The 24,709-nt window shown below is 38.5% G+C and overlaps 1 protein-coding gene across 4 annotated transcripts in view; it reads left to right on the forward strand.

Moving 5' to 3' along the window:
* ptpn11b (protein tyrosine phosphatase non-receptor type 11b) overlaps positions 1–24,709 on the forward strand; it is a 50,005-nt gene that overhangs the window by 16,556 nt on the left and 8,740 nt on the right. For 2 of the 4 annotated variants that reach the window (XM_044210927.1, XM_044210929.1), the window contains exons 2-11: positions 1,096–1,218; positions 9,820–10,014; positions 13,385–13,577; positions 13,835–13,954; positions 14,173–14,286; positions 18,411–18,507; positions 18,739–18,818; positions 19,254–19,409; positions 22,390–22,521; positions 23,899–24,053. In XM_044210927.1, coding sequence (XP_044066862.1) covers positions 1,096–1,218; positions 9,820–10,014; positions 13,385–13,577; positions 13,835–13,954; positions 14,173–14,286; positions 18,411–18,507; positions 18,739–18,818; positions 19,254–19,409; positions 22,390–22,521; positions 23,899–24,053 — 1,365 coding nt within the window. The remainder of the gene's footprint in view (positions 1–1,095; positions 1,219–9,819; positions 10,015–13,384; positions 13,578–13,834; positions 13,955–14,172; positions 14,287–18,410; positions 18,508–18,738; positions 18,819–19,253; positions 19,410–22,389; positions 22,522–23,898; positions 24,054–24,709) is intronic. The other 2 variants (XM_044210928.1, XM_044210930.1) reach the window with 1 other exon arrangement.

Below are 24,709 nucleotides of genomic sequence, written 5' to 3' on the forward strand. Positions count from 1 at the left end.
GCAAGTTGTCTTTTTCATACAGCTCACTTGAAATAGTGTGTCAGACTACTACCGTTCATTGGTTGGTAAATGATGATATTATGGAATATCGCAATTGAAAAGCTAAAAGATAAACATTATCATAGTTCTGTTAAAAAGAAAAAGATAAAGCATAATATTCATGAGCAGAAACTACTGATCTATAATCAATTTTTTTCTTAAATAATGAGAGGTACCCCCATTCATTTGAAAACTGAATCTATGGATAGTCCTTACATCCATCCATGTTCCTGACATTGCATCACAGAAGACTGAATGTGCAACCACTGCCTGAAGACATACGTCTAGTACATACCCTTTTTTGACCTTCACTCACCTAATGTAGGTAACCATTAAAAGTCTGCCTCCTCTATCAAACTTGAATTACGACTAACTGACAGCTGTGCCCAAGTCACAAACCCAAACTTGTTGCTGACAAACACTTACTGATCAGCGAAGCACAGATCGCAGAGGCTGAAATACTGCTAAACTTTTCCTTAAACCAGCCATAAACACAGTAGCAGATTGAGAAATTACTTCAAACCCGTAATTTTTCCTCTTCAGTTTCTGGGCAAAATCACCGACTCTGTTAATAAAATACAGGGTTCAACTGCAACTTCGACAAGGAGCTGAGACATCTCTTGGTCACCTTAGTTGTTAGTTCGTTCTTTATACGCTCCATCTTAAAAAACTCGTGCCCTTTTAAAAGTCTTAGTACTGAATAAAAGTCTGTTTATTCAGCAACTTTTAAAAATTCTACAGCTGTACAATTTCCATTCTTGCAAATGGGTATGAGATGTATAAAATGGGCCAAAGTTCCTATAGTGTTGGCCCACTATGAATGTTAGCAACCTCAAATTGAAGCTGAAAATCTGCACTTTAACCTCATAGTTTCATTTAAAATTCTATGGACTTAAGTACAGAGCCAAACTAATACTGTATAGTCCTACTCCATAGGAAAGGAAGCTGGTGGGAGGGTGGGACAAAGATTGCAAACATTCTTCTAACATGGACACATGGATGATTTTGGTGTTTAACAGGCCACTCTTTTGTTCCCTGTTTTTCACTGATTTTTAGGTGGTTCCACCCCAACATCACCGGAATTGAGGCAGAGCAGCTCCTGTTGACCCGGGGTGTCCACGGCAGTTTCCTGGCTCGGCCCAGCAAGAGCAATCCGGGGGATTTTACCCTCTCTGTCAGGTAAGTTTTCACCTGCACTCCCCTGATTCCTTTCCATATTGTTTTTGTTGTTCACCATCAGCCTCACTATTTAACCTAACTATTCTCACCGGTTCAAAGTTCAGCCCCGAGAATAAACAAAGCTCTGGTGCTGTCGTTTTGAGAGACTTGACAGGTGATTAGAGAGACAAGTGGTTCTCTCTGGAAAATAATCATTTACATTTTAGGCCCTTTGCTAGTCTTCCAGTACACAGTGATTTAAAGTGAGTCCAACTGTATAAGCCTAAATGCTTGGATGACCAAATATTACACACAAACAAAACTCAAGAGTACAAAGGTCAGATGCTCAATACCCTTAAAATAATTATGTGACCATGGATTTAGTCAGTTTTCAGTCTCAGAATGCAGAGTGACTGTGCTCGTTTGACTAAAGTGGGAAGTTTACTAATCAGGAGTGGGCAAGGCCTTAGAGTCTCAGAAATTCCTACCCGTGGGTCAGCAAGTGATGTAACATTTTGTCTGGGGGGGTAGATGGCATTTAAACAAAAGTTGTTTTGTGTGAGTGTTTCTAGGAACATGTTAGATAACAGATTTAGAATGTGCGATTTGATAACATTCTGACACAAATTGGCCAGAAAATCCTTATTTGGGCAGTAAGGTGGAGCTGAGGTGAGTCGGACAAGCACAGCCGAGTACAATACCCTGTGAAACCCGTCATTCATGCTCTAAAACATATTTCTCTTAATCTCTTTAATTGAGAACCCTGGTGTGTTGCAGAGAATGTGACATTTCTGGTAAGTAGGACTCAGCACTACATGTTGTGGGGATTACAGAGAGCAGGAAACAAACTGAGATAGAAGAGCGAGTTTCAAGAGTGTCTCTTCCTTGGCAACAGAAGCTTTTAAGAGATACATCAGTCGGCCGAACGCCTGGAAGAAAGCCCAAACGCATTTGTTACTCTGTGACTGTAGCTGTAGCTGGCATGGCTGCATGGCCAGGGAGAGGCTGTGTGTGTGTGTGTGTGTGTGTGTGTGTGTGTGTGTGTGTGTGTGTGTGCATGTGTGTGAGAGAGATAGAGAGAGATACTGTAGAGAAAGAAACAGAGACAGAAAGAGGAAAAGGAAACAGTGTAGTTAGACAGGCAGTAGCTTTTAAATAATGTTAAAGAGTGAGGGACCTGTTAAGACTTTGACCTTCACTGCCTGTGGTTTGTCTGTGTGTGTGTGTGTGTGAAGCAGAGTGTTGTAAATCTCACACACCACAGGAAGGTTGGTGGGGTGAGTTGTAACCACAGTTACTGCGTGTGTATGTATGTTTAAGTCTGTCAAGACCACAGAGGTCAAATGGCCAATGTGCAGAACCTCACCACCTGCTAGAGAAGGTGGGTCACATTGAACTAAGAGGAAGGAGGAGGGAGGCAGAGTACATATTAAAGAGAGACTGTAAGTTTTGAAAGAATAAACAACACAATCTTCCTACAAATACAAAGTAGTAAAATGCTCAATTCAGTACACTCAGGAGTTTGGCCGATACAGTCTTACTTGGTCTGGTATGACCAGTAGCTCATATTGGCTAATGTTAGCTAAAGTTAGCAAACTTTAGATAGATATTGTTGTTTAAATGACATTACTCACTATACCAACTTTAGGACTCTTCCCTATTTGTGCTACTGTTAAATAATGTTTTAGCATTTACCAATATCCTGTTATGGTCACTTGTTAGCTTAAACCTTTTCCTGGCCGCTGTTCAGAAAAAGTTAAATAGGCTTAAACATGGCTTTTGGCACTTTTTATACCAGTAGCTAGCAATTTGTACCATTTGAATTAGTAAAACTTTGGAACTGAATGTAAGATTACAAGATTGCATGTATTTGCAGAGGACTTTTTATAGCCATTGTTGTGCTTATACTGTGCAAAAAGTATAAAGTATTGGAGAAAAAGGTGATATTGTTACTGTTACCAATTAATGATTTTTAGACGTTTGTTTATAATATACACAACAAGAGCAATATTGTATCTGTATATTTACCCAATTTCTCTTACCTCCTGCTTTATTTTAGTGATTACTTTGTGCCTTACAATTGGGCATGCATAAATATTTCAGCACAAAAAGTTATATTTGATATTTGAAGAAACAGCCCCACATATATGGAGGACCACAAGCGTCACAGAAATAGTAATAAAGCATTTCATTAATTAATAACAAATTGTACAATAAAAATAGGCATTCATACATTTGTTTACAAATTCATTTATTAATCTATAAATAAATAGACTAAATTACAAAGTAATTCAGTATTTGATATTTTAATGGGCAATAAAAAGAGGAATTATACAAAGAATTTACAAATGAAATATGAATCCATCAATAAATAGTTAAAATTAAAAAGGGATTTACAAAAGCAACATTAAATAGTCAATAAGTCCATCATTTAAAAATACATGAATGAATTCATAAATGAAGAATGAAATTTAAAAATCTATTTGAAAATGCAGTTTAAAAAGAGAAATAACTAACTGTATTCACAAATTGAATACAGATTTTAATCAGGCATTTAAAAGGACAATTTCCTTATCATTTGCATTTCCATTTCCCCACTGCTTTTCCTTTTCCTATTAGCTATTCGATTTGCTTAGTCATTCAGCATCTCCTTTTAGCCTCTCTCCATTTAGCCTTTCCGTGACACTTTGGGCCTTGCGCTGGTCAAATGAGGTGAAACAATGCAAATTAGCCATGGGATGTAACAAGCTCTCTGGCTGGTTAGAGAGCCTGCCTCATACCAGTTGGTATCCTCGACTCTGCCTCAGCTCAATGTGTGGTAGTAGGTGGTAGTGAGTCTGAGCTGCTGTAATTTAGTGAGCCGGTCTTTTTTTGGTAGTTTTACATTACACTTGTAAGTGGTGCAGACTGCACAAACACAATAATTGGCAGACCATCTGCACAAACTCCACCGTTCCCTAACAGAAAAAGCTTCCTAGCTAGCTAGCTTTGATGCCTGGTGCGTGTTGCAGATGAAGAGAGGAAATGTAATCAACTATAGGGGAAAAACATCAACACCTGTATCTATTTGTGACTCTAATTGTAGAAACTAACATGTTTTACAGCTCCAGTACACCTCCATCGGTGCAAAACAAAAATTGTAAAAAAAAAAAAAAAAAAGTATAAAAATATAGGTTGTAAGATTCTATACTCTTTTGAATCTAATGTTTTTACTTTTGGCTTTATACTAATTGTGCTGCTTAAAATATAGTCTGCAAAATGTAGAAAATATTGGAATATACTAAAGATAATTAAATAAGATCATTTTCCTATATCTGCAGAAGCTATTCTTAGCTAGCATATCAAGCTACCTAACTCAATCTCCATTTCTCTTACAACACACACATACAGTGTCTTATCAGAGCAGAGGAGAGGCTAATTAGCCAGTCATTAGCCAGGTTTCATCTTACCAAGGCCATTATGAGCAGGATAGTCACTGTGAATGTTCAGATTATAATGGATGCTGAGGGAGTCTGTTGTTCCTCTCTCTCTTTCTTATCTTCCTCTCTCTGCCTCCCTCTTCTTATCTCCACCACTTCTCCTTTTCTCTGGTCCACGTGGTGAAAAAAAGAAGGGGTGGTCAGACAGAGCTGCTGCTAAAAAGCATCTGAAGGCTGAGACCTAATGAGAGCTTTTTGAGGGTTTTGAAAGTTTCATGAAACTCAAAGAGAGAGAAAGAGAAAGTTTGAAGCAGAAAAAGTTTGACCATAATTTATACCAAGTCCCACTCCGTAAGGAGAGTAGTCTGGTCAAGTTTTCTTATTTTTCATGCTCTTTATATAAAGACCCCAAGGAGGAATTTTACGGGCAATCTTAAGAGAGAATTTTGCAGGGCATATTACCGTAGAGAACAAATGGATTTTCTCTTAGCCTCTGTGTTATATAATACTAGCCTGGGTTTACTTAGATATGTTTCCACTGCAACCAGGCTATTTATAGGTTTACACAGTTGAGTAAAAACATCATTATTGTGGATGTCAAGTCAGCCCAGTTTAATACCCTCAGCTAATAGTGGCATTAGATGTGCCAGATCTGTATGTCAGCAAGGACAACAGACACAACAACCATGGCTATATAGCGTACAAATGGTGGTGTCAGTGTTTCTACTTTCCTGAAACGTGTAAACACAGTAGGCCTATTGCATGTACCATAAACAAAACACCTGAACAATGGCTCCTTTTTCTGTTGAGAAGAGTCAGTTGAAATATTGAAAGAAACTAATTGTATTCACATTAGCTCTACTTATTAATAATGCTAACTGCTAGCTACTGTTACAGAAACTGTTTCTCAGTCTGCTCCCTCTTGAATTATTGACTGGTTACTTAACTGTTATCTTTAACAAAGTTTGTTAGTAGAAACATTTGACAATTATAGTGAAAATTGGTGCAGATATATTTCATTCCTCTCAGTGTCTAACCCCCCAGATCCAACTGTTGCATATATTTTTTGAGAATACCGCTAGGGAAACACTTTAAAGAAACACTTCTAAATATCACATAAGTGTTTGTATAAAGGCAACAACAGTTGTTATATAACTAGCTACCAATAGTAGTAAAGTAGCAGAGCTAATCTGGGGATGTTTACTGTTTAGACTTACACACACACAAAAAGTAGCTATTGTTCATTTGTTTAGCCCCGAAGTAATTTTTATCCATATGCTCAAGTTTTAGCCATTGTCTTTGAGCTGGGATATGAATTTGCAGACACCTCTTCAAATTGCTCAGCCTTCAGAAGTGAGCCTACTATAGCTGAGGGAATAGAGGGTATATGTAGTTCAATAAGATGTCTGCTTTTTACCAGATAATGCATTGGATGTATGCCTGTTTTTTCCACACCCACATGAGACACAGTACACACTGACCTGACACCTGACACTGACATAACATGTGAAATTTTACATCAGATTTGAACATGCCTTCCTTAGGATTTAGGTTAAAAACCAGTGAAGTAGTCTGTAGAGATGCAAAAGGGGAATTGAAAACTGTATCACCCTCAATTTGATAAGTGGACTGGATACGGTAAAAGGAATTTCTCTGATGTCGGGCTGTATTGAGGGAAAAATCTTGCTTGGAATAGCTTCAGGGCAAAGTAAGCAATGATTTATATATTCTGGGCTTTCTGTGTGCACATTCTGTGCATTTTTGAGTATGTGTGTGCACTTCTTCTTATCAAATTATTAGCTTGTTTAGTCAAACTGATCTAAAAACTGTTTATTACTAAAACTCACTATTTTTCAGGCTTCACTTTGATGTGATCTGTTTGCTGCTGTTAAGCTGCAGCAGAACCCGCTGTGAAGGACTGTGTGACATTATGTTTGTGCTTCTGCTCAGTTAGTCCTATCAATGCAAACCAGTTTTTATGATAATGAATGACAAACTTATCTTGCTTGTATCTACTGCATTTCATTTTTTCCCAGTAAAGCAGGATTCCATTGCATCATCAAATTAAATACATATGGTAGTAAAGACTGACTTGAATTCTACTGTGTATTCTTAGGACATAGTGTATGTACACTCAGATTTTCTTCTTTTTTTGCTGAAAGTTAGTCTTGTTTACAGCTTGATTTGTGTACTTAAAGAAAGCACATTTTGTTTGTTTTTTTTTTTTGCATTTAGATTATTCCAGCTTGTTGTAATTAGTAAATCCAGAAGCAGAAGTTCAGAATGATTAAGCAGTGTTATTCCAGACATGCTACTTTCAGGCACATAAACTATGCTACAGTACATAGAGCAGCTGCTACTTTAGGCTGTATCACTGTGCTGAAGTTTTTCTCTTACAGTGCAATAGTTTTTTTGTGGGTTGGTGATGATTTCATTTAGGTTGACTATCACGGTGAATTGCGATTCTTTTATTTTTATTCACTGTGATCAACTGCAATTCTTTCAATACACACGAATGGTTAGTATCACTTAGCTTCTCCTGTTTCTATTCACACTATCACTATCAATGTTACTCCACACACTCGGGCTGTGTAAAATAGTTAATATTTATAATGTACATATAATCAGAATTTTGCATATAGGCGTTGTTGTAAGTATTTCAGTGATCTTAATGTTTTATAAACCCATGAATTTGTTACTTTTATATATGGTTGAAAGGAAGCTGTTACAGCCTGGCACTGTGTTAAGCCATTTTATCAAGGTTAAAAAAATACTGAGCTATAGTTTGTAAGACATTGCTCTGCTCCACCAGTTTAGTGTATTGAGCTAGAAATTATCCATAGACCACTATGCAAACATGCGCCATGGGCCTTGACGGGTTTCTTTGTTTGTTATAGAAAAGATAGTTCTTCATTTTGGACAGTATGGAACCTATACTGAGATAAAAGAATCATCCACAAGGCTATTTGTGGATAGTAACTTTTAAAAATCAGTCACATTGTCTTTATTTCAGCAGAAATGTGCTGATGTATAAATGTTGCAGTTTATGGAAAACTTAAGTTGTAACTTCTGTTGGTATATTAAGTTGTACTTTAATAAGGCACAAAACAGGCTGTCTTATAGTTGATAAATTGACAAAACAAAAGAAAAATCATGTTAAATGATCTGTCATGTATTGAAATAGAGAGTAGTGAACCATAGCTGAGCAGACATGATGCTGACCTTGGCTCCCTGGATTTTGTCTCTAAAGAAGGCTGCCATATTTTAATAAATCCATAAATGTTATCAATGTCTGTTGGAGCAGGGAAGTCAATGAAAATCTAATAGGATGTATTTGGCTCATTTCAGAGTTAATGGTGTTAAACTCTGAGAGAAAAGGGAGCTTTGGCCCGAGAGCTGAGGAGGGGCCTTTAACAGGGCCATAGACCTGTGGCACCCTGCCAACAGCCACTAATAGAGCCATAAAGCAATTACCAGGAAATGCTGGAAGAGAGGACTGGAGGTAGAGGCAGAGAGATGGATTATGGGACAGATGAATACAAGAACGAAGGAAAGGATTTACAGTATGTTGAGTGGAATGATGGAAAGAAGGAAAAAAAGGATGTTAAATTCATAAGAACAACAAGAAAAGTGATGGAGAAAATAGGATTTGTGCCATTTGATATGACCATTAGCTGATAATCAGTTTGCCTAGAGAGAGAGAGAGGGAGAGACACACAGAGAGAATATTGTATCTCAACCTGCAGATCAGATAGTACTTACTGCCTAGCTAACCCCCCTGTGGTCCCTAAAACTATGTTTTATGTGTGTGTTTGTGTGCCGTCATTCTAAATATGTTTACAGGATGTTTTGTTTATCTCTGCTAAGGAAAGATGCATCTCTGATGAGCTCCATCTCTTTCTTCGCTTACTTCCAGGCAGATATCTTTATAGAGTAGAACTGTGTGTGTGTGTGTGTGTATGTGTGTGTGTGTGTGTGTGTGTGTGTTTCATGTTCTTATATCTCGGTGGGGACTTTAACCTGAATGCACACTAACCCATGGGGACTTGTGTCACTGTGGGGACAAAAATTGAGGTCCCCACGGGTAGAGACTGCTTTTTGAGGGTTAAGACTTGGTTTTAGGGTACAGGTTACAATTAGGTTAATGTTAGGGTTAGGGTAATGGTTAAGGTTAGGCACTTTGTTGTGATGGTTAAGGTTAGGGTAAGGGGCTAAGGAAAGCATTATGTCAATGACTGTCCCCCATGTGTGCGTGTGTGTGTGTATGTGTGTGAATGAGAGAGAGTGTATTTTCAGATTTGTGTGCACCTATTCAAACCAGTCAGAGGACTTTGAATATGCAAAGTGGTATCAAATGTTTTCTGGCTTATCAGTCTTTGAGCTTGGCAGCTGCATGCATTTCTGTTGTATTGTTCTGCACTTTCACGATTCAGCCTTCCTCCAAATATGTTAGATATGAAAACTACAGAGTATTAAAAAAAGGGATGATCCCTTGTGAGAAGATTTGTGTTGTTTTAGTTATAGAAGTCAAAGTGAAAAATATTCTGTGCGTGATAAAATGGATCAGTATTTTTAAATTACTGCGGCTTCGTAGCGTTTTTTTATTTTGAATTTTCTTTCCTGTAATTGCTTGTGGCTTATTTTATCATTCCAGTGTTGGCACCGATGGAAAAGGTTAAGTTTTATAATATTTAACAGTTATATACTTATTATAATTAATTATATATAACAATATGATCAGCTTCACAAGAAAAGCTCCAGTATTGCAGAGATATGAATATGTCACAGACAGAATAATTTAGATTAGTCTAAGAAAATAACACTGAACAGGAGACAAATTAAATAATGTCACCACATTGGCAGATTCTTTAACATGTTTTTAAGAAGAGTAGGTTTTAAATCTTAAAATGGGAGATGGCTTGATAAGCTGGACATTTTTATAGTGTATATGCATTTATGCTCTGTTAGTGAGTGTGGGTGACAAAGTGTGTATGGTCTTGATTTTTGTGTGAGCATATCCATGAACATGTGTGTGGGTGGCTGTTTGTGTGTTCACTGTTTAAATATCTGCAGGGTGCGAGTGAACAAGAGAAAAATACGAAGAGAAAAATTCTGAGTCCTTCTTTGCACTGAGTCCACCTCTGTTTACATGCACGATCACTAACTGAGTGCTTGAATTCCCACTGTGGTTTTTCCCACTCAGGCGGAGCGATGAGGTGACCCACATTAAGATCCAGAACTCGGGCGACTACTACGACCTGTACGGAGGCGAGAAGTTTGCCACACTGGCCGAGCTGGTGCAGTATTACACCGAACAACAGGATCTCCTGCGCGAGAGGAACGGCCATGTCATCGAGCTCAAGTACCCACTCAACTGCAAGGACCCCACCTCTGAGAGGTGCCGACAAACTCTCACACTAACACCCACACGTGCAAATAAGCTCACATTTGCATACAGCTAAGCACTATTGTGGATAAATCCAAACAGATAGATACAAATATACGTATAAACTCAAACATATAAACTTATCTAAGGTCAGCTCGATATGTGGCTCTTTTATCTAAACTAAAATTAAAACTGCACAAATGTTTCTCCCTGACCACAGACAGTTATTTTTATTCTTACATCTTCAGGGGTGTCAGACTGTAAAGCCGCATCCGGCCATGAGAAGCAGCTAAACCACCTGAGCAATGTTATTAGTCTAGCTTTCAGTGCAGTTACAGTATCCTGTTATGGCCTAAATACTGTTAGTGAGGCATTTTCACCCTGCAGAGAACAAAACTCTGGGCAAAACATTGAATCCTTTGAATCCATTTCTTGAATTTGATTTGGGGTATGACAGTTGTTACATTTAATACTTTGCATTAAAGTGTTGCATCATTGTGATACATTTCCATCATATTGAACCTAAAGAGACATTTTGGAGATCAGTGTAGAATTGCAATAAAAATCTATAGGAGAATGCCACTAATGGCAGAACAATGTACATTTGGAAAAATAAAGAAAACAAACTTATTCTAACATATTAACACAAGTTAAATATTTAGAAGGTAAATTATCATTAATGTAGGAGCAAGTTGGATCAGATCTCCTTCATGTCTTGAATGGAACTTGATTGAGCCATCACAATAGGGCTGGGTGATATGGCTAAAATTAACATCACAATATTAATAAGAATATTTTCGTCTCAATGAACTATGCACTGTTATGGATTACATTGGAAAAGTGTGTAACACTTGAAAAGCAGAAATGTAGGCCAATCCTTTTTAGCTCTGTTTTGGTCTCCACCAGCTCCAGAAATGCTAAATACTCCACTATGTTCAGATGCTAGTTGCTTACTTAGGTAGATTACAGTAGATTTATCAGAGCTTTTTTGCTGAAAACAGCTGCCTGCTGCAGCTGGAAAGGAGGTTGATGAGAGCACTGAGACTGAACCAAAACAGTGAAGTTGCAGGCTGGAAAATTAAAACAATGAGCTGAAAGATGCTAAAACACTCTGCAGAGCTGAGGGGAACTGCAAAGTTGGGTGATAATTTTCTGTGATTTTGTCACAACAAGCGACAATTACTCACATTACACAGTCATTTGATCCATTGTTAATATAAAAATATTGATAAGTGCAGCTTTAAACAACTTATTTTAAAATGTTTTAATTGCAGTTTGTTTAGAAGCATCAGTTTAAACAACAGAATTTGTAAAACGTTAATACAACATGGTCATCGCAATGCAATTTCAATGAGAGCTGATAGACGATAATACTGAATTATTATCCAGGCCTACATCAACACCAGCAAGTTAACTGTTGAAACTGTAACTGTGAATAGAATAGAATGGCAATAAGAAAGAATCAGCCATTAGTTCATTAACTTTGTACCAATACACATGTGTGTTTATACATGCTTTTTGTAGGGAGGATGCATTATTCTGTACTCATGCACTCCCACACATTAAATTCAGATACACTTCACATCCACATGCATAAATCGTGGCATATTCCCAAATGCATCTTCAAACAAACTAAGTGGGTGGTGCTGCTGTTTTTGTTTATGCGCACCAAGTATCCACTCGCTAACATCCTTCTAGAGAGTATACACAGGTTGGACACACTTCATCACACCTACACACCTTCATTGAAATGGGAGACTACGGCAGATGGTGTATTAATGCCAGGAATCCATGCATGCACTTGCACGCATACAGGAAGCATTTTAGAAAGCTACATGATCAGATCACTTTTCAGCTGTCTTTGGTATCATCTCATGCTGAGTAGGTTATGTACATATTTTTTTTCTACACATCTGCACATTGCGATGCGTATATCAGTTTCTATTTAGGTAAGAACAACTTGTCATCTATGGTTTTGGTTTATGTGGTTTTTCCATTCTACGTACATCTCTTGTCACGCTCGTGCTCACCACACAGGGGGGGGAAAAATGCAGACATGCAGGTTTTTCATCTTAACATCAGCACATGATTGAGACTGCAGCAATGTAAGAGATACTTTCTTTCTCGAGTAGGAGTCTATGCTCATAATGCACATATAGATAGACATTATGTTAAACCCTAAAGCTGCAATATGGGACTTTTTCCTTTAGGCAGGAAGCATATTGCTGGTCTTCCCCCTCAGTTTGTCAAGTTTCAGTCTCAACGCTTGTTACTTGTCTTGATAATTTGTCTACCTTGAAACAGCATCTAGCCTGAGGCTGATTGACAGGACATGATTTGCCTGCTGCATGTTTTTATTTGGTGTCTTTTGTTGTTGTTGTGACTGATCTGTAGCTGCCTGCTAGCTTCACCTTAATTGAGACAGCCAGCTAATATGACATGATGCCCACAGCAAATGGTTTTGACCCTAAATGTCCTAAACATCACTTAAAGTGGTTATAATTGATATTTTTTAAAACAATGTATCAAATGACATTGTAAAACGTTAATGACAATGTGAAAGGGGTCGCTCGAAGTGATGAACCTACAGAGAATTATCACCTGAATCTGCAGCTCCCTTCTGATTTCCGGAATTTTAGAGCAAATTTTTTGTTTTGGTTCACTCTCACTGCAGTTGCAGCAGGCAGCTGTTTTCAGTGAAAAAGCAGCTGTTTTCAGTGAAAAAGCAATAAACACCCACTGTACACTACCTGCTTAGCACCAAACAGCAGACAGACACAGTTAGCGACTAGCTGGTGAACATAATGGAGCATTTTGCAACTAAAGAGCCAGATATTACCCACAGGAATTGGTAGAGACCAAAAACAGGACTAAAAGAACGTGAATATCGGATTTATATTCATCAGGTGGCCAAAAATATGACTCCAAATGAATGATAATGTTTCTCTGTAACTGCTGGATGTGTCAATAAGCAACTTAAATGCTGTTGATATGTCAATGTTCACAACTTGTTTCTGCGGCCAAAGAAATCAGTAATTCCAGGTTTAAAGCTAATATTAAGAGAGTGGGGAAAATGTAATAGTGCAGCGTAAATAAAATGAAATACAACATCATAACATTGTAATATGATAGTAATTACAAGGTGATCAATAATTATGCAATAATAATGATAATCTAGTAATAGGCCTATAAAAACTTAAAGTTCCTAACATGTTTAAATTATTTGTTGATTTTCATTTTGAGGAATTGCTACAAATCATTTGATACCATCCTTCAAGTTATTGGTTTGCACATTCAGTCATTCAAGCTGTCAGTTTGTCATTGAATATTGTTTCTGGATTCATGTGTTGGTATCACAGTCCATTCTCTCACTCCTCTCCAGGTGGTACCATGGGCATCTCTCTGGGCGAGATGCAGAGAAACTGCTCACAGACAAAGGCAAAGCCGGTAGCTTCCTGGTACGGGAAAGCCAGAGTAAACCGGGCGACTTTGTCCTCTCAGTTCTCACCAATGAGGAGAAACACGAGAACGTGGACCGCAAGACCAAGGTCACCCACGTTATGATACGCTACCAGGTGAGGTAACTCAGTTCAGGCCACTTGAAATATACAGAAACTTAAATTGATAAGGAGGATTTTGAGTATTGTTTAGGTAAATTAAGACAGCCTGGAGGCTTTTGATGCCTAGACTCCCTGAGTTCACCACTCAGTCTACCTCAGCATACTGGTGCTTTGAGTCATATATTTTTATGCAAGTCATTATTAATTTTTACACTTTAGGAGCTTCTCAGACTAGCTGTTGCTATAGTCGAACTGTTGATGTTTGTCGCCAGCAGGACGGTAAATACGATGTAGGCGGCGGTGAGCGGTTCGACACCCTGGCTGATCTGGTGGATCACTACAAGAAGAACCCCATGGTGGAGAAAAGTGGCATCGTAGTGCACCTCAAACAGGTATGGAAGAGAAATTTAACAAATAACACAAACAAAAGCATCCAATCAGGTGAATCTTGTGCATACAGTACCTTGAAGGCATGGATGGTGTTGCAGTATGCTGGTTAATTCAAACCACATGAAAATGTTATTTTCATACTTGAGCTTTTTAAATTTAGAACAATTTGCTTTGCTCTGTTGACTAATTTAATTTCCCTGTCCCAATTTGACAACGACAGCCCTTTAACGCCACAAGGATAAATGCAGCCAACATTGAGAACCGGGTACGAGAGCTCAACAAAGTAGCAGACAACTCTGAGAAACCCAAACAAGGATTCTGGGAAGAATTTGAGGTATGTAACCTCAAAACTGTCAGCGCCAGAATCATTCCTTTCAATCATGATTTAAACAGAAATATGGGGAAATGTGTATATATAATAAAATAATAAATAATAAAACTTTATTTATAGAGCACTTATCAAAACAAAGTACAAAGTGCTTCACAACAAGAAAAATAAAATAACACAGTGAATGATGAAATATAAAGAAATAAAACACATGAAATACAGAAAAGCAATAAAATAAACAGTAAAATAAACAGCCAGTTCAGGTAAAATCAGGATATGCCTTCAGATAAAAATGTGTTTTGAGACGAGACTTAAACGAAGACACTTACTCAGACAACCTAATTTCTTCGGGCAAGTTGTTCCAGAGCCTCGGGACCCTGATAGCAAAAGCTCTGTCCCCCTTAGTTTTCATCCTGGACTCAGGAACTGCCTGAAGATCTCAAACTACGTGAAGGTTCATAAGGGATTACAAGGTCTAAAATATAATCTGGGGCCAGGCCATGAAGAGCCTTAAAAGTAAGCCTTAAGTAGTTAAAATCAATCCTAAAACCAACAGGGAGCCAGTGTAAAGAGGCTAAAACAGGTGTTTTGTGGTCGTACTTCTTGATCCTAATTAACAGTCTAGCAGCTGAGTTTTGTACAGTCTGCAGTCGTGTCAGAGTTTTTTGATTAAGACAAGTGAACAGGCTGTTACAATAATCGAGGCGTGAGGAGATAAAAGCATGCAATTTTGCAATATTTCTGAGGTGATAGAAACATGATTGGACAAGCTTAGTGATATGTTGCTCAAAACATAAATTGCTATCAAACAGGACACCAAGATTTCTTGCAACAGGCTGATATGTTGTGACAGGTTACCAGTGGATGGCAGTATTTGTTTAGTGATGTGTTGGGGCCCAATAACAAGGATTTCAGTTTTATTTGAGTTGAGCTGAAAAAAATTTATCGATATCCAATTTTTTATGTCAGACAGGCAGTCCTGCAGAGAACTCAGCATACTAAGGTCAGTGGGCTTGACAGGGAGGTACAACTGTGTGTCATCCACATAACAATGAAAAGAAATACCATGTCTGCGGTTTACATCACCCAAGGGAAGCATGTATAAGGAGAACAATATTGGTCCCAGAATTGAACCTTGAGGCACACCATACTTGATATGGGAAAAGGATGACATGAAGTTATTAATGCTAACTCAGAATTTCCTATTGGACAGATAAGATGCGAACCAGTCTAGTGCAGTGCCAGATATGCCCACCCAGTGCCTCAGTCTGTCTAAAAGAATGCCATGATCAATTGTATCAAAGGCAGCACTTATGTCCAGCAGCACAAGAATTGAACACATGCCTGCGTCTGCATTCATTAAAAGGTCATTAGTGACTTTGAGAAGGGCTGTGTCAGTGCTGTGGTGTTGACGAAAGCCAGATTGGAACTTTTCAAAGGTATTTCCACAGCAGCAAGGAGCTGCTTAGATACAAGTTTTTCGAGAATCTTCGAAATAAAAGGCAATTTGGATATTGGGTGGTAGTTATCCAGGAGGGTGGGATCAAGCCCAGGTTTTTTTAGGACTAGCTGGACACAAGCTGTTAACAGCGAGCTGTTAAAAATAATTTGTAAAAGGGGCGCAATACAATCCATAACTTCCAATAGAAACCTAGTTGGGATTTTGTCCAGAGGGCTGGAGGATACTCTCATAAGAGACATGATGTCTGCGAGTTTGGGCACGGTAACAGCAGAAAAATTGCTCAAAGAATCCCTGAGCGGGTGATCCACATCTAAAAAGGCAGGATTGGGGGTGATATCAGATCTTATTAACTCCACCTTTCCAGCAAAGTGCAAAAGAAACTTTTCACAATCAGCATCACACTCAGCAGGGGCACAAGGAGAGGCTGGGTTAACTAACTGATCCACAGTCTTAAACAGGTTTGTGCTGATGGGCAGAAATAAGTGCAGAGAAATGACATGTTCTTGCATCCTTTACCATCCTGTTATAAAGGCATAATAACTCTTTCATGGCTACAAAGTGGACCTGGAGACCTGATTTCTTCCATCTGCGTTCTGCTCTTCTGCATTTCTTTTTACAGCTTCGAATACTGTCATTTAACCATGGCTGTTTTCTAGTCATTGAGTTTTGTCTATTTTTCAGAGGAGCTATGAGATCTAAGGTTGAAGAACACAGGTAGTTAAAATAATCAACCAAATCGTTGGTGTTGGAGGAATCGGGAAACACACTGCCCGGAGAATTGAACAGTGTACAGAATTTTGAGGCACTATGCTCATTAAGGACGCGTGTGTACTTAGAGCGGGATAAGACAGTACTGGCAGCCTCTCATTCACAGTTGAAAACAATGCATAGGTGATCAGATACAAACATGTCCCTGGTTTCCACAGATGGGGTTTTTAGGCCCAAAGTAAAGACTAGGTCTAAGGTGTGGCCACGGGAATGAGTTTGGCCAGACACATGTTGTTGTAAGTTGAAAGAGTTAGTGATATTTAAAAAATCAGCAGCAAGGGCATTAGAGGAGTCATCAACGTGAATATTAAAGTCACCACAAAGAACAATTCTATCATAATTTAACACAAGACTGGATAAAAACTCAGGGAGTTCCAACAAGAAGGAGCCAGCTGGTTTAGGGGGGCGATATATAATAGCAAATATAACTGGGAGGGGGCCACCAAGTTTAAACATGAGCACTTCAAAGGAGGAAAAATCATTGCAAGCTATGAGGTCACACTTAAAATGCTTCCTATAGACAGTAACGAGGCCCCCACCTCGACCACAGACCCTAGGGCAACTAAAGCAGTCAAAATCAGGAGGGCACAATTCAGCCAGCTGACTGTGATCACCAGGACGTAACCAGGATTCAGTTAAAAACATAAAGTCTAACTCAGTGGAAGAGATAAAGTCATTTAAAATAAACGTTTTGAAGGCATGTTAGAGAGGGATCTTACATTCAGAAGAGCCATCTTAAAAAGTCTGTGCTGGTTCAGATTTGATGTTGAGACTGGAGGTCGGGTTCTGGCCCGGATCTTTATTAAGTTATTATTGTCGCTGTGTCGGCTGTGTCTGTTTCGCATTAAGGACCTGTCCGAAATTACCACAGGAATGTTAAAGGTGGCACTAGAGGCATCCGGGCTCCAGATAGCAGCACTATGATCAGTCCACAAGGGGGAGGTAGTGACAGCAGAGGGTGCGTGGCAGTTTTTGGTGGGCAGAGAAGAGAAAGAAGAAGAGCAAATATAGTTTATAATATAGTTAATATTAATGGTCATTTTCGAATTCCAGTCAAGTTTACTTTGATGGGTTTCTTGCTTCTACCTTGTACCATAGAGTATACAGTATTTTCCATAACAGACTTTTTTTATTCATCTGTTTCATGTCTATTTGTATAGGTTTACATCAATGTTTTTTTCCAGTGAATTTGTTTTCTTGTCAAGAGAAATTCAAATGTATTTATGCTGTCTTAACCTTTGAGTAATGTTGTTGGTCGAAGCTTATCTTGTGGCTTGCTCTTATGTTCCTGTTTTTGTCATTTTCATGCAGCTGACAGGTTGACTGAATTATTTCTATTGCATCAGTGCATATTAGGCTATGACTTATTATTTGGTATTTATTGGCCCAATACCAATTTTTTACAGTTGTTTGCCTGTCTACAAGATCATAGTTAGTGATTAAAGTCTGGTTGTTGGATTGCCTGCTCCTAGGCTACAATCTTTATTGAGATGATAATCATTTTCCAAATGAATTTAAATTGCTTACTGCATCTTCTGTGTTGATGTGTGAACATAAAAACACTTTTATGCCATCTCATAGATGAGCTACACAATGTAATTTATTTGGAAATTAATTCAGGAAAACAGTGCCAAGATATTAAATAGTCTATCTGGCTTTGTATTTATGGCATATAACTGTTTTTTGTTATTACTAACTAAAGAACTGTAGATAAATGCTGTAATTGCTTGACATATTCAACCAGATATGAGCAGATATGCATCCAAAATTAATTTATGAGCCCTGTTTTTAATTGAAGAAAACACCCTCCTGATACACTTCTTCTTAAGTCTACTACCTGAACACTGACACATGCAGTTTTCCTTGTCATTCTTCTTTTTCTTTTGTCATCAACTACCAGGTACTTCAGCAGCAGGAGTGCAAACTGCTGTATCCCCGGAAAGAAGGCCAGAAGCCAGAAAACAAGAGTAAAAACAGATACAAGAATATCCTCCCCTGTGAGTCACGCAGCAACCTGCCATTTCCTGTCTCTCCAACTTCCTGTGGAAAGAATGACACAAATAGACAACAGACACAACATAGAGGCCTAAGCAGAGTGTGAAAGATTTTGCTTTGATAGCTCACATCTTATCAATTGACATTAGATTACAAAACAACATCAAGCATGATCTCAGAAAACTGTAGACATTTTGTTGTGCATTAATGAGAATTTGACTTTGTGTTTTCAGTTGACACAACTCGGGTTGAAATCATGGAAACAGATCCAGATGTTCCTGGTTCAGACTACATCAATGCCAACTACATCAGAGTGAGTCTGTTCAGCATTATACAAGGCCATTTGTCAACAACTCTAGATAGCAGTTATAAAATAGCAGTAATACACAACATTCATTAAACACTCAAGATAGTTCACCTAACTATGTTGTTAGTTAGATAGTTAACGTAAAAGAATTGTGAATGGTTTAGGTCCAAAGTTATACATATATCACACTGTATGGCTACCTCAAATTTATCAATCAATACAAGTGATTTAGTAACAATTTAAAACCTTTTTATTTCTTTATTTTAGTCTTAATTTTAATTGGTGAATATTTTCTTCAAAAAGTGAAACTATTAGTATATTTCTGTATATTTAACTTAATCATCAGGTAGTTCACATTATTAAGGGTTAGGGTTAGCGAATATGAATCTATTCACAGTGTCAAAATACCTAATTCAGTGTATAATTGTCCATGCCGTACAGAGTATGCATGAAGAGGGGCGCCATGTGGAGGAGGGCAAAGTCTTCATCGCCACCCAAGGGTGCCTACAGAATACAGTCATTGACTTCTGGAAGATGGTGTATCAGGAGAATACACACGTCATCGTCATGACAACGAAGGAGGTGGAGCGAGGACGGGTGAGCGATTGGCACTAAACATACTGTGAAAATATAGAAGTATTCTGCTGTTCAGCTGCTGGTGCATACCTTAATGTTAAACTAGAAAGGTAAATTACTGAAGTAGAAATGTTTCTATACATTATATTTCCAAAGTAAGTAGCTTATTTTTCTATAACCAGCTCTTTTTCATTTGCTTTTTCAAGCATTTACTCCAAAATGGTCTCCCCATTGTCTCAAGATTTCACTCATTATAGCTGATTGCTGTTGATTGCTTGTAACGATAGAGATCTATGAACTGAGGGGTATTCTGTGATGGGAGACTTAAGATTTTGTGATAAGAGCATGAGCAAAATACCCCACATCTAAAACATTAAATGTTAAAAATCCACTATACTATAATAAACTTTAATTCAATTCAATTTTATTTATATAGCGCCAGTTCATAACTGAAGTTATCTCATTGCACTTTTCCTATAGAGCAGTCTAGACCGTACTCTGTATAATATTAATTACAGAGACCCAACAAATCCTTTAATAATAATAAACTTTATTTATAGAACTTTTCTTAACAATGTTACAAAGTGCTTTACAAAAAAAGAAATAATACCAGACAAGGCAGATAAAATGAGAATAAGGCCAAAGAACATGACCAAGGAGGATGTAAAGACATTAAAATGAATAAGATCAAATAAATACAAATAAAAACTGTAAAAACAATAGAAGACATATCAAACATTTCCAGAAGCTTTCACAAAGAGAAACGTTTTAAGATGAGAGAGGCTAGAGACTTGTGTGTCTGAGTTCAGTGGGCAGTAGGCTCTAATAGCAAAAGCCTGATCACCCTTTGTCACAAACTATGACCTGGGAGTAATCAGCAGGGCTCCATCTGCGGATCTCAATGGTCAAGAGGGCACATACCAAGTCAGTAAGACAGACATGTATGTAGGAGCACAGCCATTTAAGGCCTCAATTCTAAATCTAACATGGAGCCAGTGTAGTTATGCAAGCACAGGGGTAATGTGATTGTGCCTCTTTGTCCCTGTAATGAGTCGAGCAGCAGCGTTTTGTACTAGCTGGAGATCTGGCTGATACCAAAGTAAAGTGTATTGCAATAATCAAGCCAAGAATAGATAAAAGCATGTACAACTTCTTTCAAATCAGCAATTGATAAAAATTACCTAATTTTAGAGATTATCTGACATGACCAAACAACATTTTTGACTTGATCATCGTAACAGACTTTAGCATCAAATATTACCCTAAGATTCCTTGCAGCCTGCTTAAAATCATTTAACAGACCGCCAAGATTAGTAGCAAAAGAACTGATGGAATTTTGGGGATCAAACAAAATGACCTCAGACATACCATCGTTAAATTTAAGGAAGGACATCCAGGATTTAATATCAGAGAGGCAGGTTGTGAGATTAGCTAGGCTACTATTATCTGTAGGTTTTAATGGCATGTATACCTGAGCGTCATTGGCATAAAAATGGTAATGCACATCATGACTTTGAATAACCAGGCCAAGAGGCAGCATATATATAGACAACAGAAGGGGGCCAAGAATGGAGCCTTGAGTGACACCACAACTTAAATGAGCCATCGAGGAAGTAGAGTTGCCCAGAGCAACAGAAAAGGTTCTGTTGAAGAGGTATGAGTGTAATAAGCTAAGAGCTGAGTCCTTGCTTCCTACCTAAGTTTTTAAGCGATGTAAGAGGTCACAGATCACAAATAACAAAGTCACTTACCTTAAAAAGAACTTAAGGATTGTGGTTATTTCTGGATATAAGTTCAGAAAAGTAAGCCGATCTTGCATCCTTAACTGCTTTCAGATCGATTAACATTTGGTTTTTGCAGGTGTTATGTGTTATTTCGGACTTGTCGACCTTCCATTGACGTTCAGAGTCTTTTAAGAGCTCGAGTGTGATTGTTCAGCCAGGGGACTTTATTTGATAGTTTTAGATGGTGCAGTTTTGATCAAGGATGGATAGGCACTGATCGTTAAATTAATTTAACAATGCGTCTGGATTGAGAGGAGATATAATGGAATTAAGGGATGATTAATTAAAAGCATCACAGAATTGACCTGCAGAGCCAGCACTGAGAATGCGAGAGCATGTTGTAGGGTAGGGACTAGGAGTAGGGAGCTGTAGTGGAACTTGAAAAGCAACAGCAAACCGAACACCTTTAGCCACCAGTGGAGGGAAAGCAGGTGCCATCTGCGAAGAAATGTCCAGATCGGGACGAGTCGAAACCGTAGGAGAATCAGCTGGGTGAACTGGAGTGTAATCAGACAGGGCCGCGTAGCAGTTGGAGAGGCTTGTGCGAGGGGGTGAGGCATCTGGAAGTTGCCTTAACAACCAGATTGGTCACAAAGTGCCTTACAGAGAAACTGAAGATAACAGGACAAATAAGAACAAGAGGTGAACAGTTTTAGTGTCTCATGATGAGCTGAATGCTGTTTCAGGCACTTTTCAGGCACTGATTTGCACATCTCTTATTTCTTACAAGAAATAATTGTCTCGTTGCAGACTTATTTTATTATTATTTCTAATCTATTAGTACTTCTATTCCTGTGTGCATTGACGTGATAGTGAGCAGCTGTAAAGAGTTTCCCCTCAGGGATCAGTAAAGTATTTCTGATTCTGATTTTCCCTGTTAATTTGACAAAAAATTGTTTCGATTGAATAACATAGTATCAAGTCCTTTTGTTGACCTTTACAAATCTGCATTGCTCTAACTGCATGTCAGTCATGTTTTTCCTGCATTTTCAGTTGAAAGATAGAGAGAGTGAAGGATATGTGTAGTAGGGATGATGTGTGTGTGCGTAAGGTATGGGGGTGGGGAGGGAGACGGCTGACAAAGATATTATGACCGTTAAGCTGATTGGAAAGCTGCTTGAGATGAGCTGGTTCTTTCAACTATCTAATACCCACCACCCGATCTCTCTCTCCATCTTTCTCTCTGTTTGTCTTTCTCTGTTTTTCCTCTGATTTAGAACAAATGTGTCCGTTACTGGCCCGACCTCCACGGCACTAAGGAGTTTGGGATGGTGCTGGTAAGGAACGTGGATGAACGGCCAGCACAAGACTACATCCTGAGGAAGCTGGAGGTGACCCGTCTGGACCGGGTATGGAAAGCTGCACTCAATCAGAGCTGACCCACTGACCTGGGGTCAGATTATCTAACCCTTCTCACACACACACACACACACAATCCTACAGCACGTGCTTGTGGTCACAGGAGGATCGACTGCATGAATCTCAAAAATACAAGAGACAGATAGAGAAAAAGTAGATGGCAAAAGTGCACAGAGCATTTAAAGATTTGTAGTTTTCTTGCACTGAAGCCTAAAAGAGAAAAAAAACTTTGACTCAGAGTTGTCCTTGACATGACATGTCCATACATGAATACAAATGTAAAGTAGCAAATGAAGGGTAAAAACAAAAGTTTCAAGTGTGCACAGTGAACACTAGTAGACGCTATTGCTTTGATCACAGTAGTCAATCTGTTCAAACTTTATTTAAAAGGAAAGAATTTAAAATGGTATGTAACGTTTGGATATCCAGTCTTGGTGTAGGTAGAAGCATGCAGATGTGAAGATCAACTTAGCAATATTGTCTCCAAAGAGTGATGCTTCTGTCCAACCTTAATGTTTGTGTTTTGGTGAATTACTGCTAGACGGAAGAAAATCAACCATCACTTGTTTGTTAATATATCACATTATCCCAGTCAAGGTTACTGTTAATCTCCTGTAAAAGCAGGAGACTAAGGCGGACAGAGTAGTGTCAAGCATGTTTCTGCACATTCAGGTCCACACAATTTAAAGATTTTGTTTCATTTAAACGAGGCAAAGATAGACTCAAGTTTTTTTTTTTTTTTAAGTCTGTCCACGTTTTATACTCTACACAGAAAGGGTTCCTGGTTGCTATAATCCTTTACTCTATACTGGTCCTAAGCATTAGTTCCTCAGCATGAGCTCACTGTAAGAAATTAAGAGACATGATGCACAATCCTTGTTGCACACAAAAGCATTTTCCAGCACTCAGGGCTACTCATTAGTACTGGAGTACTTGCAGTTTTACTATAATGCCAGTTTCAGCAACAAAGCCTACATGTGACTATCAGAGAATATCCATCCATCACAGTACAGCAATGAACAAGTCCCAGCGAACACAAAGAAGTAATTTGTACTGACTGTGACTTAAATACCCACTGGAATTAGCTAAATCAAACAACTGAAACATCATATTAGCTTTGGTTGAACTTTGGAAACAATGCGTGGAATGAGGATTGTGAATTTTGTCTCCTATTTCTTACAGTGGGTTCATTCCTTTAAATGAACACTGTAGAGCCAGTATGGAGGGGAAGGAGGAGGAAGACACATCATAATATATGTTACATGCCCAAAGTTAACGGAATCAAATTTAAAAATAAACTATAAATGTTAAGAAAAATGTTTGACAACTTCAGCTCATCATCCTTTTTTCCTGGAATTTCCTTTTAGAAGGAGCCTCTGAGGCACATCTGGCACTACCAGTACCTCAGTTGGCCAGACCACGGGGTGCCCAATGAGCCTGGTGGTGTCCTCTGGTTCCTAGAGGAAGTCAACCGCACCCAGAGTATCATTCCAGACACTGGACCCATTGTTGTCCACTGCAGGTACAACCAGGAGGGAAGGACACTGTTTTACAATATGAAGCTCAGAGTTTGGATGAAAGAGACTGTGTTTGGGCCATAAGCTAATTGTTGGTGGATCAGGTAGAGGAAATAAGCAAGGTGATCTGTTCTTCAGCAGATATCAACAACAACAATTACTAAAATCCCATGTTGTGTACACTCCTCTGTGTACACACACGTACACACAATAGCTGTTAGCCCCCTCATCTGAACCACAACCTGAAGGCAGTGTTACTAGGATACTGAAAACATCCAAAACAAGCCAATTACAGCGTGGCTGTTAGTCTCTTTTGAGAGGCAGAGTAGAGTGTGAATACGAGAGGAAAGTAGAATACTCCAGTTTCACTTATCAAGTTCAAATACACACATATTGTATTGTTTTTGGTGAAAGTTAATTGACAAACGTACATTCAGATTCAAGGACATGCTCACACACACTGTCATACATTACACATTAATTTGTCTGGCTTGAGTTTTCCAGGGAGTTTCACTTATGACTAAACCCATCTGTGTATTGACAGCACGTTCGTTTATTTGCAAAAGAAAAGTCTGGAGAGAAGCTATTCCTTAATTTGGCATTTATTAAAGAATTGGAGGATCAAACGCATCTTGTACAAGGATCTTTTCTATTCAGAAAA

Source organism: Siniperca chuatsi, linkage group LG10, assembly GCF_020085105.1.
Source record: "Siniperca chuatsi isolate FFG_IHB_CAS linkage group LG10, ASM2008510v1, whole genome shotgun sequence".
Taxonomy (NCBI): Eukaryota; Metazoa; Chordata; class Actinopteri; order Centrarchiformes; family Sinipercidae; genus Siniperca; species Siniperca chuatsi.